Below are 18,390 nucleotides of genomic sequence, written 5' to 3'. Positions count from 1 at the left end.
AACCTCTCTTTCGTAACGTCTGAGATCCCCAGAGATTGGAAAGCTGCCACGGTCAAATACCTCTTCAAAGGGGGTGACACTCTAGATCCAAACTGTTACAGACCTATATCCAAACTGCCCTGCCTTTCGAAAGTTTTTGAAAGCCAAGTTAACAAACAGATCGCCTACCATTTTGAATCACACCGTACCTTCTCTGCTATGCAATCTGGTTTCCGAGCTGGTCATGGGTGCACCTCAGCCACGCTCAAGGTCCTAAACGATATTATAACCACAATCAATAATAGACAGTACTGTGCAGCAGTCTTCATCGACCTGGCCAAGGCTTTCGACTCTTGTCAACCACCGCATTCATATTGGCAGACTAAATAGCCTTGGTTTCTCAAATGACTGCCCTCGCCTGGTTCACCAACTACTTCTCAGATAGAGTTCAATGTGTCAAATCGGAGGGCCTGTTGTCTGGACCTATGGCAGTCTCTATGGGGGTGCCACAGGGTTCAATTCTTGGGCTGACTCTTTTCTCCGAGTATATCAATGATGTCGCTCTTGCTGCTGGTGACTCTCACATCCACCTCTACGCAGACGACACCATTTTGTATACATTTGGCCCTTCATTGGACACTGTGTTAACAAACCTCCAAACGAGCTTCAATGCCATACAACACTCATTCCATAGCCTCCAACTGCTCTTAAACACTAGTAAAACTAAATGCATGCTCTTCAATCGAATGTTGCTGGCACCCGCCCACCCGACTAGAATCACTACTCTCGACGGGTCTGACCTAGAGTATGTGGACAACTACAAATACCTAGGTGTCTGGTTAGACTGTAAACGTTCCGTCCAGACTCACATTAAGCATCTCCAATCCAAAGTTAAATCTAGAATCGGCTTCCTATTTCGCAACAAAGCCTCCTTCACTCATGCTGCCAAACATGCCCTGGTAAAACTGACTATCCTACCGATCCTTGACTTCGGCGATGTCATTTACAAAATAGCCTCCAACACTCTACTCAGCAAATTGGAGGTAGTCTATCACAGTGCCATCCGTTTTGTCACCAAAGTCCCATATACTACCCACCACTGTCACCTGTACGCTGTTGTTGGCTGGTCCTCACTACATATTCGTCGCCAAACCCACTGGCTCCAGGCCATCTATAAATCACTGCTAGGCAAATCCCAGCCTTATCTTAGCTCATTGGTCACCATAGCAACACCCACCCGTAGTCTGCGCTCCAGCAGGTATATCTCACTGGTCATCCCCAAAGCCAACACCTCCTTTGGCCGCCATTCCTTCCAGTTCTCTGCTGCCAATGACTGGAACGAACTATAAAAGCTCTGAAGCTGGAGACTCTTATCTCCCTCACTAACTTTAAGCATCAGTTGTCAGAGCACCTTACCGATCACTGCACCTGTACACAGCCCATCTGAAATTAGCCCACCCAACTACCTCATCCCCATATTGTTATTTATTTTGCTAATTTGCACCCCAGTATCTCTATTTGCACATCATCTCTTGCACATCATTCCAGTGTTAATACTAATTGTAATTATTTTGCACTCTGGCCTATTTCTTGCCTTACCTCCATAGCTTGCTACATTTGCACACACTGTATATATTTTATGTTGTATTTTTGACTTTCTGTTTTGTTTTACCCCATATGTAACTCTGTGTTGTTGTTTTTATCGCACTGCTTTGCTTTATCTTGGCTCGGTCGCAGTTGTAAATGAGAACTCTTTCTCAACTGGCTTACCTGGTTAAATAAAGGTTGAATAAAAAATAAATACTGTATAGTGGACTTCCTACAAATGTTTCCCACAGAAATTAGACTCTTGTGAGGCTTTTTGTCCAATTGACTTCATTTATTCATCATGGCCCAAGTGTTTCTCCTCCTTTTGCGTCTTTTTCTATATATTTGCTGACAAGTTGCTCTCTCTCTCTGTCTCTCTATCTCTCTAGCATCTAACCCATGTGAAGAGAATGATGGGCGTGGCCCGTGCTCACACCTGTGTCTCATCAATTACAACCGTACTGCATCCTGTACCTGTCCACACCTCATGAAACTGTCCCCCAACAAACAATCTTGTGTCGGTGAGTGGGACAGCCATCTTCAATCCTGTAACACCTGTATCTAAAGAACCTACATTTCTTTTTACATATTTATGATTTCATTGGCATTTGTGAAGTATTGACTTGGGATTATGATTTGGGATAAACATCAGCATTTGCATGTCATATCTTACCCCCATTACTATATCTGACTAAAAAGGTCAACCGCTTCACAAATCAATGGTAGCCATTGATATTTCTCTCCCCATCTAATTTCTCCATAGTGTTGAAAAGGTTTCTCCTGTACATCCGGCGGTCAGAGATCCGTGGGGTGGATATTGACAACCCTTACATGAATGTCATGACGGCGCTGACCGTCCCAGACATTGATGACGTCACAGTGGTAGATTACGACACCCAGGAGGAGAGGATCTACTGGGCGGATGTAAAAACACAGACCATCAAACGGGCCTTCATCAATGGCACCCGCCTGGAGACTGTCATCTCTGGAGGTAGTTAATGGCTGAATCCCACATTTTTACCAGGGACCATAGGGCTCTGGTCAAAATTAGTGCAGTATGTAGGGAATAAGGTTCCACTTGGGACACAGGCACTGTCTGTCCTTCAAGTGTGTAACTCAGAGAGATAATAATGTAACAGAGGTGGTTGAGTCATGGTGAGTTACCTTGCCTAAGACGTGACGACTCGTGTTAACTCCCCCGAGCTAATTCCCAAGCTTTCGCTCAGTTGGCTAACATAGCTTTGTGGTGTGCAGGAACTCTGGGTACAATACTGTATAGGCCTTTAAATAACATAGTGCCAGGGCCTGCCACTCATTTGATTAATATGATGGACATTTTACATTTCAAGAGCTTGGGACATTAGTTTGAATTGCGTCAGCAATTTGTATCTATTATTTGTTTGAACTTAACAACATGAATTTGGGTATTTAGAGTACTATATAGTTAGAGAACATTGAACAGAACAAGGTTATGTCAATAACTCAATTTTGACAAAAATTCAAATAGAACCTTTTAGTCCCAAGCTCTTGGTTTTCTGATTGACATTGCAAAGGGATGAAACACTGAGTCAAGACAAAGGCAGGAAATAACTTATACGATCATTTGTTTTGCTGTGGCTTTGATGGGAATATCTGTTTTGCCAAATTGTATTGCATGAAAGTACATCAAAGCACAAAAGACAATTGTTGTTTTTCAAGAAGTGCCTCCTCTCTCCTTTCTCTGATGATTATCCACAGAGCACACCCTAATTCCCGTTCTTAAAATTTGTGCCGGAGATTTAATTAATGACTTCCTGATACAGAACAGAACAACAACCTGCCTGTATAAGCGTTTTGACACACTCCATTATAATCTTTACTTTGGTAACACATTATTTTAAGGGTCCATAATAAAGCATTTATAAACCATTTATAAAGGCATTTACAAACCGTTTGCTTAACCATTTATTAATCATGACTCCCACATTTGTAAATGTTAGGAAGCTAGTTATTCACACGTGTGTATATATATATATATATATATTTCACTAAACATCCTGTGTTGTGTGCTTATTATTTTACCAGGTACTGCTGGAATGTCTACCAATGGCATGCCCATCTTTTTGTGAGAAATTACCCTGGTCACTCAAAACATTTATAAAGTATTTATAAACTATAAATAGCGCTCACTTTAGATTAGGGACTGCAAAAATACTTTACTGATGATTAGTAAATGGTTTATAAATGTGGGAGTAATGATTAATAAATTATGAACACACACTTTATAAATGCCTTATAAATGGTTTATTACGGATTCTTAAAATAAAGTGTTACCTTTACTTCCTCTGTAATATATAGATTTTTTAAAATCCTCTCATCTTGTTGGGAAACATCAACAACATTGAATACCAGTGTTTTGGTACCTGTTTGCTGTCCGAAGGTCTGTATATTATCCTGTCTAACTGATGACCCATGTGATTCTGTAAAACTAGATGTTGGATTGACACCCTCGCTCTCTTTGTTATCCCCTCAGATATACTAAACTGCCGCGGGCTGGCATTAGACTGGCTCTCTAGGAACTTATACTGGCTCAGCTCAGAGAATGACGAATCTCAAGTCAATGTCGCTCGCCTGGATGGTTCCCTGAAGACCTCTGTCATTCATGGGATTGATAAACCAAGGTGCCTTGTCGTGCACCCCGCCAAGGGGTAAGTAGATTAAACCAGCATCTGTGAACTTCATCATTATCTTCCGGGGCTCACCGTCAGCGTGGGATTAGGGAAAACAAAGACCTTCCATGGGTAGACAAGACACTTTGATGTTTTCATAAAAGTGCATTTCCAAGCTTCTGTCATGAAAAAAACTTTAACAATAGAATTTGCAGCAATTATTCAGTGGAAATATTTATTTTGTGTGCAATTTTGCCACACAGTATCAACATGAAAAAAGTAAACAGCTCTCAGTAACTACAACTAAATGTATTCATCCTAATCAGACAGGTTTTTTACATGGACGATACATTGGAGATAATATAAGACAAGTACTGAAAACAATAGAACACTATGAAACATCTGGGAAACCAGGTCTGGTATTCATAGCTGACTTTGAAAAGGCCTTTGATAAAGTACGACTGGAATTTATATATACGTAAATGCATGGAATATTTACATTTTGGAGAATCTCTTATACAATGGGTTAAAGTTATGTATAGTAACCCCAGGTGTAAAATAGTAAATAATGGCTACTTCTCATAAATAATTAAATTGTCAAAAGGAGTAAAAAAAGGCTGTCCTTTATTGACATATTTATTTATCTCATCGAAATGTTAGCAATTGAAATCAGATCCAACAATAATGTCAAGGGGCTAGAACTCCAGGACTTAAAAACAAAAGTGTCATTGTACGCTGACGATTCATGTTCTTTTAAATACGCAATTTGGATCCCTGCACAGCCTCATAGAGGATCTAGATCATTTTTCTAACCTCTCTGGATTAAAACCAAAGTATGATAAATGCATCATATTACGTATTGGATCTCTAAAAAATACAACTTTTACATTATCATGTAGTTTACCAATAAAATGGTCCGCCGGTGAAGTGGACATACTCTGTATTCATATCCCGAAATAAATTAATTATTTCACAACAATACATTTTAATAGAAGTTAGCCAAATTAGTTAAGATGTTGCTACCATGGAAAGGACAACACCTGTCTATTTGTGGAAAAATCAACCTTATCAACCTTATGCATATCCCAGTTTATCTAATTACTTATGGCCCTGCCTACACCTAACAACTTGTTTTTTAAATTGTATGAGCAAAAACATATTCCAAAAAACAAACCACACTAAATTAAACAGGCCTATTTATATAATGAATATGAATTCGGAGTACAGAAATGATAAAATATTAAAGCATTGGACCTTTCACAAAAGGCTTCAGTCATACAAAAACTATACTTAAATCCAAACTGGTTCTCTAGCAGATTAGTAAAAATGGCTCACCCCATGTTCAAGAATGGCCTTTTTCCCTTCATTCAGATTACAATCTCTCACTTTTGGTTATTTGAAAATTAAAATATTGCTATTTTTAAAACAAGCAACAGAAAACTGGTTGCAATTTCAGTTTAATCCACCACAAAAGACAAAAAAAGAAAAAAGAAAATAAACAAATATTAGAACATGTATTATGGTTAAACTTAAATGTACTAATTGATTAAAAATTTATATATATTTTTGGAATAAATGTTAAAAAAACTGTATAATCTTTGTAAATTATATCATGAATAGGACTGGTGGAGTTATGTCACACATGCAGTTAAACATACATGGAAATGTCTGCTCTATTCAAAATTACAACCAACTGATTGCAGCATTACCGCAAAAATGGAGGAGGCAAGTGGAAAGGGGAGAAGGTAAGGAACTTATCTGTCGGCCCTGCATTAAAGATCAAAATTGGCTAAAGAAAATTGTGATGAATAAAAAACTATACCAGATTAATTTAAGGACCCAAAAATGGACAGCTGCACCATACAGGTTGCAAAATAGTTAGGAGATTTTTGGTGTACCGATTCCATGGCACATGGTTTATGAACTGATACACAAAACGACGCCGGATTCAAAACTTCGTTTTTCAATTTAAATTATTATACAACATTTTTGCAACCAATAGAATTGTACATATACAGTGCATTCGGAAAGTATTCAGACCCCTTGACCTTTTCCACATTTTGTTACGTTACAGCCATATTCTAAAACGGATTAAAGAAAATGTTTTCCTCATCAATCTACACACAAAGTGAAAACAGGTTTTTAGAATGTATTGCAAATGTATTAAAAATAAAAAACAGAAATACCTTATTTACATAAGTATTCAGACCCTTTGCTATGAGACTCGAAATTGAGCTCAGGTGCATCCTCTTTCCATTGATCGTCCTTGAGATGTTTCTACAACTTGATTGGAGTCCACCTGTGGTAAATTCAATTGATTTGACATTATTTGGAAAGGCACACACCTGTCTATATAAGGTCCCACAGCTGACAGTAAATGTCAGAGCAAAAACCAAGCCATGAGGTCGAAGGAATTGTCCGTAGAGCTCCGAAACAGGATTGTGTCGAGGCACAGATCTGGGGAAGGGTACCAAAAATATCTGCAGCATTGAAGGTCCCCAAGAACACAGTGGCCTCCATCATTCTTAAAATTGAAAAAGTTTGGAACCACCAAGACTCTTCCTAGCGCTCGGCCAAACTGAGCAATCGTGGGAGAAGGACCTTGGTCGTGAGGTGAACAAGAACCTGATGGTCACTCTGACAGATCTCCAGAGTTCCTCTGTGGAGATGGGAGAACCTTACAGAAGGACAACCATCTCTGCAGCACTCCACCAATCTGGACTTTATGGTAGAGGGTCCAGACAGAAGCCACTCCACAGTAAAAGGCAGATTACAGCCCGCTTAGAGTTTGCCAAAGGGCACCTGAAGGACTCTCAGAACATGAGAAACAAGATTGTCTGGTCTGATTAACCAAGATTGAACTATTTGGCCTGAATGCCAAGCGTCATGGCTGGAGGAAACCTGGCACCGTCCCTACAGTGAAGTACGGTGTTGGCAACATCATGCTGTGGGGATGTTTTACAGCGGCGGGGACTGGAAGACTAGTCAGGATCAAGGGAAAGATGAACAGAGCAAAGTACAGAGAGATCTTTGATGAAAACCTGCCCCAGAGCGCTCAGGACCTCAGACTGGGGCGAAGGTTCACCTTCCAACAGGACAACAACCTTAAGCACACAGCCAAGACAACGCAGGAGTGGCATTGGGACAAGTCTCTGAATGTCCTTGAGTTGAACAGCCACAGCCTGGACTTGAACCCGATCGAACATCTCTGGAGAGACCTGAAAATAGCTGTCCGCATCCAACCTGACAGAGCTTGAGAGGATCTGCAGAGAAGAATGGGAGAAACTCCCCAAATACAGGTGTGCCAAGCTTGTAGCGTCATACCCAAGAAGACTTGAGGCTGAAATCACTGCTAAAGGTGCTTCAACAAAGTACTGAGTAAAGGGTCTGAATACTTATGTAAAAGTTATAAAAACCTGTTTTTGCTTTGTCATTATGGGGTATTGTGTGTAGATAGATTTTTTTCGGGGGGGGGGGAATGATTTAATCAATTTTAGAATAAGGCTGTAGTGTATCAAAATGTGGAAAAAGTCATGGCATCTGTATCCTTTCCGAATGCACTGTATATGGGGGGATACAAACGTCCCAGCTCTGCAGATTTTGCTTTGTAGAGACAAAATCATTAGATCACTTGTTTTGGTACTGCCCATATGTAGCTTGTTTTTGGTTGCAGGTTCAGGAATGGCTGAAAAAAATGCTACATTTACTTGGAGATAACTCTGCAAAGAGCACTGCTGGGTGATTTGATAAGTCATAGTCAATTGATCAATAATATAATAATAGTCTTAGCAAAGGTGTTTATCTTTAATTTACAATCTGTAGAAACTATGAGATTAGAAAGATTCAAAACTTTTGTGAAACATCCCAGCACAGTGGAAAAATACTGTACATGGCAGCTAGAAATCAAAACTAGATGGTCTTCAGAGATAGATGGGAGGGGTTGAGGGTAGCTGAAGGCTGGGACTAAAAACAAACAACAGATAACTATTGAAGGGTCAACACTGAGTATTGTTGTCCATTAGTTTACTTCAATTAGGGGAGGGGTGGAAGTGTAAATATACACTACCGGTCAAAAGTTATAGAACACCTACTAATTCAAGGGACATCAAAACTATGAAATAACACATATGGAATCATGTAGTAACCAAAGAATTGTTAAACAAATCAAAATATATTTTATATTTGAGATTCTTCAAATAGCTACCCTTTGCCTTGATGACAACGTTGCACACTATTGGGATTCTCTCAACCAGCTTCACCTGGAATGCTTTTCCAACAGTCTTGAAGGAGTTCCCACATATGCTGAGCACTTGTTGGCTGCTTTTCCTTCACTCTGCGGTCCGACTCATCCCAAACCATCTCAATCTGGTTGAGGTCAGGGGATTGTGGAGACCAGGTCATCTGAGGCAGCACTCCATCACTCTCCTTCTTGGTAAAATAGCCCTTACACAGCCGGGAGGTGTGTTGGGTCATTGTCCTGTCTCACAAAGACACGGCGGTTGGAACCAAAAATCTCAAATTTTGACTCCAGACCAAAGGACACATTTTCACCGGTCTAATGTCCATTGCTCGTGTTTCTTGGCCCAAGCAAGTCTCTTCTTATTATTGGTGTCCTTTGGTAGTGGTTTCTTTGCAGCAATTCGACCATGAAGGCCTGATTCACACTGTCTCCTCTGAACAGTTGATGTTGAGATGTTTCTGTTACTTGAACTCTTTGAAGCATTTATTTGGGCTGCAATTTCTGAGGCTGGTAACTCTAATGAACTTAACCTCTGCAGCAGAGGTAACTCTGGGTCTTCCATTCCTGTGGCGGTCCTCATGAGAGCCAGTTTCATTATAGCGTTTGATGGTTTTTGGACTGCACTTGAAGAAACTTTCAAAGTTCTTGAAGTTTTCCGGATTGACTGACCTTCATGTCTTAAAGTAATAAAACCCCCTACCTTGTCACAACACAACTGATTGGCTCAAACGCATTAAGAAGGAAAGAAATTCCACAAATTAACTTTTAACAAGGCACACCTGTTAATTGAAATGCATTCCAGGTGACTACCTCATGAAGCTGTTTGAGAGAATGCCAAGAGTGTACAAGGCTGTCATCAAGGCAAAGGGTGGCTATTTGAAGAATCTCAAATATTTGTTTAACACTTTTTTGGTTACTACATGATTCCATATGAGTTATTTCATAGGTTTGATGTCTTCACTATTATTCTACAATGTAGAAAATAGTAAAAATAAAGAAAACCCCTTGAATGAGTAGGTGTGTCCAAACTTTTGACTGGTAGAGTATATATTTAAAATAACATATTTACAAAAAAATATGATATGGTGGATTGGAAATTATGCAGACAATTACATTGATAGAAGGCACAATCTATCTGCAAGATTAATGCTGATCTACCCCCTAAATTCAACAAATGCATTAAGAACTACAGTATAAGGAAATTATAAATAGAACTGTAAACATGTAATGTAATGTGTAATGTTTGTGTAACTGTATGCTTCTGATGTTCTTAAACTTTAGGAAAATCTACTGGACAGATGGCAACACGATAAACATAGCCAACATGGATGGGAGCAACAGCAAGGTCCTTCACCAGAACCAACGGGAACCAGTCGGTCAGTTGAACATTATAGCTCTGTTTGTTCAGACTGTGGAACACTACTGCATGTTCCAACACTATGATTCCAACATTATTTATCATGGGACAGATTCCACTGTCATACACAGGAGCAGTACAACAAGCTGGCAGTACCTGCCTTGGCCAATGTAGGGTGTACATTTGAGTACTTCCCTAGTCCTGATAACGAAAGGCCTAAAATGAACACCATACATATTTTTACCTGCATATCCCCTGATCATCAGCACTGGTTGATGTTTTTTTTCTCCTATTCTTAGAAAGCAAAATAAAAAATGGTTGGGGTTTAAATAATTTGCTACACTTGAACTAACTGAAAACCTCTTCTGCTGCCATACACAGTTGTTCAACCTGAACTTGTATACTCAGATGATACAAGCTTCAGTGAAGAATTGTGCATCTGCAGGTTCATGCATCAAGCAGCTGTTCTGTTCTCACAGCGTAGGCAGACCTGCAAGGTCAAGTCTTCACTTTCTCAGTTAAACACAGTATCATTGTCTTTGATGGGTCTCAATCGGGTTGACTTGATGGGCTCTGTCAGAAATATAAATTGACGGTACTTCATTTATGATGATGGGCCGGACCTGGGGACGGGAGTAAATTAATGATGTGTTGTGACTGTGAATCTGCCTTCCATAAATCCACACACAGAGAAAGCTGTTCCTAGACACAATTGAAATAGCCCCCAGTTGCCACCATCAATAGTGCCATTCTGTAAAATCCCATCATGTCCGCTAGAGAATGGTCAAATTATTTATAATGTCAAGTGAAGGTCATAGAGATATCCCAGGCAGGCCGCAACGAATCATTCCAACAACCACACACACACACGCACACACTCGCAAACACACAGGCACGCACACACTTGCAAACACAGACACATGCACACTCACACCACCACTCAATCCTATAGATACAAGTAAAGGCCCACTGTACAGTCGTGGTCAAAAGTTTTGAGAATGACACAAGTATTGGTCTTCACAAAGTTCGCTGCTTCAGTGTTATGAGATATTTTTGTCAGATGTTACTATGGTATACTGAAGTATAATTACAAGCATTCCATAAGTGTCAAAGGCTTTTATTGACACTTACATTAAGTTTATGCAAAGAGTCAACATTTGCAGTGTTGACCCTTCTTTTTCAAGACCTCTGCAATCCGCCCTGGCATGCTGTCAATTAACTTATGGGCCACATCCTGACTGATGGCAGCCCATTCTTGCATAATCAATGCTTGGAGTTTGTCAGAATTTGTGGGTATTTGTTTGTCCACCCGCCTCTTGAGGATCGACCAAAAGTTCTCAATGGGATTAAGGTCTGGGGAGTTTCCTGGCCATGGACACAAAATGTCGATGTTTTGTTCCCCGAGCCACTTAGTTATCACTTTTGCCTTATGGCAAGGTGCTCCATCATGCTGGAAAAGGCATTGGTCGTCACCAAACTGTTCTTGGATGGTTGGGAGAAGTTGCTCTCGGGGGATGTGTTGGTACAATTCTTTATTCATGGCTGTGTTCTTAGGCAAAATTGTGAGTGATCCCACTCCCTTGGCTGAGAAGCAACCCCACACATGAATGGTCTCTGGATGCTTCATTGTTGGCATGACACAGGACTGATGGTAGCGCTCACCTTGTCTTATCCGGACAAGGTGTTTTCCGGATGACCCAAACAATCGGAAAGGGGATACATCAGAGAAAATGACTTTACCCCAGTTTAGCAGTTTAATCCCTGTACCTTTTGTAGAACATCAGTCTGTCCCTGATGTGTTTCCTGGAGAGAAGTGGCTTCTTTGCTGCCCTTCTCGACACCAGGCCATCCTCCAAAAGTCTTCGCCTCACTGTGCGTGTAGATGCACTCACACCTGCCTGCTGCCATTCCTGAGCAAGCTCTGCACTGGTGGTGCCCCGATCCCACAGCTGAATTAACTTTAGGAGACCATCCTGGCACTTGCGGTACTTTCTTGGGCGCCCTGACGCCTTCTTCACAACAATTGAACCTCTCTCCTTGAAGTTCTTGATGATCCGATAAATGGTTGAAATAGGTGCTATCTTACTAGTAGCAATATCTTTGCCTGTGAAGCCCTTTTTGTTCAAAGCAATGATGACGGCACATGTTTCCTGGCACGTACCATGGTTAACAGAGGAAGAACAATGATTTCAAGCACCACCCTCCTTTTAAAGCTTCCAGTCTGTTATTCTAATTCAATCAGCATGACAGAGTGATCTCCAGCCTTGTCCTCGTCAACACTCTCACCTATGTTAACGAGAGAATCACTGACATAAAGGCAGCTGGTCCTTTTGTGGCAGGGCTGAAATGCAGTGGAAATGTTTTTTGGGGGGGATTAAGTTCATTTTCATGGCAAATAGGGACTTTGCAATTAATTGCAATTCATCTGATCACTCTTCATGACATTCTGGAGTATATGCAAATTGCCATCATCAAAACTGAGGCAGCAGACTTTGTGAAAATGTGTATTTGTGTCATTCTCAAAACTTTTGACCACGACTGTACATCCATACTGACACATATGGAGTCACATCCCAGGCCGCAAAAAGTATTCAAACAATCTCACACTCACCCTCACAGTATCATCTCCATGCCCAAGAAAGGGAAAGTAACTGAACTGAATGACTACCGACCCGTAGCACTCGCTTCCGTCATCATGAAGTGCTTTGACAGTCAAAGACCACATCACCTCCTCACTTCCTCCCTCCCCGACACACTCGATCCTCTCCAATTCGCCTACCACCCAACAGATCCACGGACGATGCAATCGCCACTGTACTGCACGCTGCCCTCACCCACCTGGACAAGAGGAATGCATATGTGAGGATGCTGTTCATCGACTACAGCTCAGCCTTCAATACCATGGTGCACTCTAAGCTCACCACAAAGCTCACGGCCTTGGGACTGAACTCATCCCTATGCAACTGGGTCCTGGAGTTCCTGACGGGCCGCCCCCAGGTGGTGAAGGTAGGCAATATTAATTCCTCCAAACTGATCCTCACAAGGTTTCTTCCTCAGTCCCCTCCTGTACTCCCTGTATACCCACGACTGCGTGGCCTCACACAGTTCCAACTCCCTCATCAAGTTCACTGATGACATGACCATAGTAGGCCTGATTACCAACAATGACGAGACGGCCTACAGGGAGGAGGTAGGCACTCTGATGGTGTGGTGCCAGGTGAACAACCTATCCCTCAACATCAGCAAAACAAAGGGGCTGATTGTGGATTTCAGGAAGAACCAGGCTGGGCATGCCCACATCCTCATCAACGGAGCCGCCGTGGAGACAGTTGAAAATACATCTGAAATGGTCAAACCACACCGACACCGTGGTGAAGAAGGCACGACAGTGACTCTTCAACCTCAGGAGGCTGAATAAATTTGGCATGTCTCTTAGGGCCCTCACTGTGTTCTACAGGAGTACCATCGAGAGCATACTGTCGGGCTGCATCACAGCCTGATATGGCAACTCCACTGCCGCAGACCACAAGGCGCTACAGAGGGTGGTACACTCAGCCGAATGCACCATTGGGTGCACACTGCCTGCCCTCCAGGACACCTACAACTCCAGGTGTCGCAGGAAGGCCAAGAAGATCATCAGGAACATCAGCCGCCCGAGCCACGGCCTGTTCTCCCCGCTTCCATCACTCAGACGCGGGCTGTACTGGAGCATCATGGATAGCACTAACAGACTGGCCAATATATTCTACCGCCAAACCATCAGGCTGCTGAATAAAATGCACTATATGTCACCACTCACCAGATTTTATTTTATAGTGACATAAAGGTTTAATACCTATTATTAACCCCGTCATTCTTCTCCCCCAGGTCTTTCCATAGACTACACAGCCAACAAGCTGTACTGGATCAGCTCTGGTAATGGCACTATCAACAGGTGCAATGTGGACGGTAATGGTCTGGAGGTGCTGGAGAGCATGAAGAGGGAGCTAACCAAAGCCTCAGCATTGGCCGTTATGGGTGAGTAGTGGTTAGTTTCAAACATAGTGTACCCACATCCAATTACTGGTGGTCCTTTGTAGCTCAGTGGGTAGAGCATGGCACTTGTAATGCCAGGGTTGTGGGTTCAATTCCCGGGACCACCCCTTTGTAAAATGTATGCCCGCATTACTGTAAGTCGCTTTGGATAAAAGTGTCTGCTAAATGGCATTTATTATTATCATCATATTAATGACTTTCAGGTGCTGGGTACACAAAATATAAACTCAGGAAATAAAGAATAGATATCTGCACGTTGATGAAGGCTCCCGCTGTGGTATTGTGCAATGTTTCGACCTGAAGGTCTTCGTCAGGCTTGAATAGTGGAAAAAGTCAGCCAGTAAATCAGATCCACGTCATGGATTAAGGGAGAACGTGGGGAGGATTACGGCCAAGGCATGATATGTGTTGCTAGTTGGCTCCTGGATAAAGATATTTAACCAATACTATGTTTTGACTGTGACAGTTCTGCTTCACACTGTGTGAAATTGTCTGGGCATTAGATAATTAAAATACTGGTTGGAGCTGCAGCTTGATTGATGTAATTAAAATGGATGTGGATGGCCATTGTGGAGTGTTGTTGCTTGGTATCAGTGCTGGATGTAATATGTTGGAGGATCCATCACTTGGATTTGTGTGTGTTTGTTTCATTAGGAAATATGCTGAAACATTATATTACTCCAACATGGTCCTTCTTTTCAATAAGATGGCATTTCTTTCCCAAGACCATTTGTTTTGTTGTGCCATTGCACCATACATAATACAAAGACTCACTTATGAATGAACTGATTCCCAAACTTGGTCACACTTTAATGCAAAAGCCTATGTGTAGTCACAGTCTAGTTTAAGTTGAAAAGTTTGCAAGGAGTTTGGAATCTGTGAATGCAACTTTTTCAATAAACATTTAAACATAGTGGGAATAGAAATTAGAACGTTATCATTCTACATTATTTTTCCTCCACTATCAACTAGTCAGCCGCATGGTAGTACTTAAATTGAAGAGAGGAAAGTAAAGTTTGTCCTCAGAGGATGACAAAACATATATGCCAAACATCCAAGTAGGGGAATGTTAATGGGATTGATTTAAGACCAGATGGAAAGGGAAAATTAAGACCACAGTGTCTCATAAGACATTTAATTCAGCACAAAGCATCTGGCTTCTTAATTGCATTACACTCGCTACACCATTTTGGATTCAGGATACATTATTTTTTTACTACACGGCCTAACAGTTACAATCTGGACAATTGGGAGGAAGCCTCTAGCTGTATGAAGGTACATGTCTGTTTGCCAGGAGTGGTAATGAGAAGCAGTGACAGAAGTTTGCTGTTTTTAACTTGGTGTTGACGGTCAGAACAGTTGTCAGAGGAAAAAATGCACTGTCCTTTGATATACGCCGTACTGTATTTAGTCATTGCAGTGCAGGCCTAGCTTCCTCGTTCCTCAGCGAACAAACGTGTGCCTCTCTCTCACTGTGAGTTTAAAAATACCTAATTAGGCTGTCAGAAAGTAAAGAAACAAGTATAGAAGTTTGCTTCGTTACTTTATAGTGTCTGCTTAGAGTCTGGAGATATGGAAGTTGGAACAAACGTGACAATACATTCACTTCATACATTAAACACTTTTTAAGTTGGCAACCATTTTAGAGTTTTACTTTACGGAGGAAGTACAGTAAAGTAAAATGTTCTCGCTGTTAACATGGAGACTGAGCTGGAGACTTCATTATCGCATTCCACAAAATGTGAGCCAGAATGCAAGGTGACAAAGACTAATGACCTGATTTCAAAGCAGTAGAAGCGTACAGTGGAACAGTGGAATGATGTGTTCACATCAAGCCATCTATCACACAGTTTAGTTGTAATGCTTTTCATTGCTTTGACTGGCATATTTATATTCTGCCAAAGAAAGAGAACAATTGTGCAATGGTTTTATATTTTAAGTATTTATGCTGGATATTGGAAAGGAAGTGTGTGTGTGTGTGTTGTTTGTGTGTGTGTGTGTATGTGTGTGTGTGTGTGCGTGCAACATGTTTGTAAAACAGTCATCAACCCGGTGTTCATAACTCTCAGTTCATAATAGCCATTATCATAACAATGTCAATGTGTGATGGTTATGAGCTTACTAATGAGAACAGTGTCACAGGTCAGACTAACATTTTGCAATGGCAATACAAAGGTGGCTGCATTTAGATTACCTTACACAGTAGCTGTGTGACTTGGCAAATTGTAACCCATGTCCATGGAATTGCAAATATTGTGTTTGAATACATTTTCCTGGCAACTTAATAGCAATTTGGTTCTAATTTCAAATCACATGAGTATATATGAGTTTTTTTATTCAACCAAAAAACTGAACAGATACAAACAGTCAACACCACATAATGTCATATAAAGATCTCTAGCCCATGATCAATCTAAAAGAAAAAATGAACATTTAGTAGATTATTATAGGCATTGGTTGAAGCTCAGTGTTAAATTAAAATATCTAAGCCAATATGAAACCAATATCAATTAAAATTATCAAATCAACTTGACTGGAGGTACACAACACACTCCCCACCTCTTGTCATGAGCCGACCCGCCGTTACTGATGACCACATACCGGATTTTTTAACAGGGTCGTTAGCAATTGATTTTGAAGAGTATTTCTTGTGCATACCTAGCTAAAATTCTAGGAATAAAACAAGACTATAGCGTCCATAAAGTGACCATTGGATTTAAAAAATACCGGATTTACAAAACGTGTAGGTGCAACAGTTTTTATTAAATTTAAAATGTATCACTCTCACATGCTCATTTCTGTCCATTAAAAACCAACGATGAGCTACCTTTTTGTAGCATTTCTGACAATGCTAACAACTTTTTTTTAGGCTACTGTAGATAGCTAGATATATTGTGGTATTCAATCTGAGGTTAATCAATAAATGCAAACCGATATTTTGATTAGCTAGGTAGCTAGCTAGCTAGCTAGCTAATGTTAGCTTGATTGTACAAAGTCCAGCAGCTAGCCTCTGTAGCTAACTAGCTAACACCAGTCAGCTGAAAGCTAGCTAGTTAGCTAACGGACAGGCAAAGAAAGGTAGCTAGCTATATTTGTTTATGGAAGGTTTGTTACACAAATAACTTCAGCCATTAGCTAGCTAGCTAGTTAGTTAGAGCCAGACAACAGCTGAAGCTAGCTAACGATAGCTAGTTCAACTCAGAATGCCAGTTCTAAATTTTTCCACAAAATATAGCTAGCTAGCTAACGTACATCATTTCAGAACCAACACCAAACTTTGGACAAATTGTCATGCTGCTACCTTACTATTCATGCAAGTTGCTTTTGCAACACTAGCTAGCTAGCTACTCCATAGTCCAGGCTACAGTAAGAGCTAGCCACGTTTCACTGTCAGACTAGACACAACTCAAACTGCTGAGAAAAATAATAGCTAGCTAGCTAACATTAACAGCGCCTCTGGCTCTGTTGTCCACTGACTGCAGTGTGCAAATGCATGCTTGCTAGCATCAGAAAGACTTACGCTACCAGTTTAACATCCATAATAAATTCCAGTACGGTCATTCTCCTGTCTTCTTGACATTTTAATCCACATGTGTGCTGATCAACAGTGCCAAACTAACAACTCTGCCATGTGTTGGATATTTTTCAACTCTGCCGTGCACACCTTTGTGAATCTAACCACAATAAGGATTAGCCACAATAGTATAATTTGTAGTTCAACTTCAAAATAAAAGTATCCCATTGAAAGTGATTCACACTGATACAAATAGTGGAATAATGTCAACATTTTGGACTAGATAATGCTAAACAACGTCGGGATGTGGAACAGCCCTTAGCCGTGGTATATTGGCCATATACTTATTGCTTAATTATATTGTTGTATAATCACCTTCCGGTGTAAAAACCATGGAAATTAAAAACCCAAAACAATGTTGTAAGTGAGAATAGGCATTGGTCTGAAGCCGAAAAAGAAAGGAAATACACATGAGCGCCACAACGCCTATTCCACCCATGCTCCATACAATACCAACATTGCTACTGTAGTAGGTCAAAGCTGTGTGATGGAAAACCTTGGTAGATCATGGGTGGAATAGGCGTTGTGGCGCTCATGTGTATTTCCTTTCTTTTTCGGCTTCAGACCAATGCCTATTCTCACTTACAACATTGTTTTTGGTTTTGAATTTCCATGGTTTTATTACTGGAATTCTGACATGAACTAGCTATCGTTAGCTAGCTTCAGCTGTTGTCTGGCTCTAACTAACTAGCTAATGGCTGAAGTTATTTGTGTGACAAAACTTCCATAAAAACCATGGAAATTCAAAACCAAAAACAATGTTGTAAGTGAGAATAGGCATTTGTCTGAAGCCGAAAAAGAAAGGAAATACACATGAGCGCCACAACGCCTATTCCACCCATGATCTACCAAGGTTTTCCATCACACAGCTTTGACTTACTACAGTAGCAATGTTGGTATTGTACTTCAAACTATGTGTAGGCAGGATTCTTAGGATTCAAACCTTCTCAAACTAATTCATACTCTTGAG

At 40.8% G+C, this 18,390-nt stretch overlaps 1 protein-coding gene across 1 annotated transcript in view; it reads left to right on the top strand.

The window, feature by feature from the left end:
* The window catches only part of LOC121554930 (low-density lipoprotein receptor-related protein 1B-like), a 331,365-nt gene that overhangs the window by 104,877 nt on the left and 208,098 nt on the right, over positions 1–18,390 (top strand). Inside the window, exons 22-26 of the mRNA XM_041868634.2 lie at positions 1,956–2,087; positions 2,330–2,557; positions 4,079–4,253; positions 9,736–9,830; positions 13,679–13,828. Of these exons, the coding sequence (XP_041724568.2) occupies positions 1,956–2,087; positions 2,330–2,557; positions 4,079–4,253; positions 9,736–9,830; positions 13,679–13,828 (780 nt within the window). The remainder of the gene's footprint in view (positions 1–1,955; positions 2,088–2,329; positions 2,558–4,078; positions 4,254–9,735; positions 9,831–13,678; positions 13,829–18,390) is intronic.

Source organism: Coregonus clupeaformis, chromosome 40 (assembly GCF_020615455.1).
Source record: "Coregonus clupeaformis isolate EN_2021a chromosome 40, ASM2061545v1, whole genome shotgun sequence".
Taxonomy (NCBI): Eukaryota; Metazoa; Chordata; class Actinopteri; order Salmoniformes; family Salmonidae; genus Coregonus; species Coregonus clupeaformis.
This window is presented reverse-complemented; position numbering and strand designations above follow the sequence as displayed.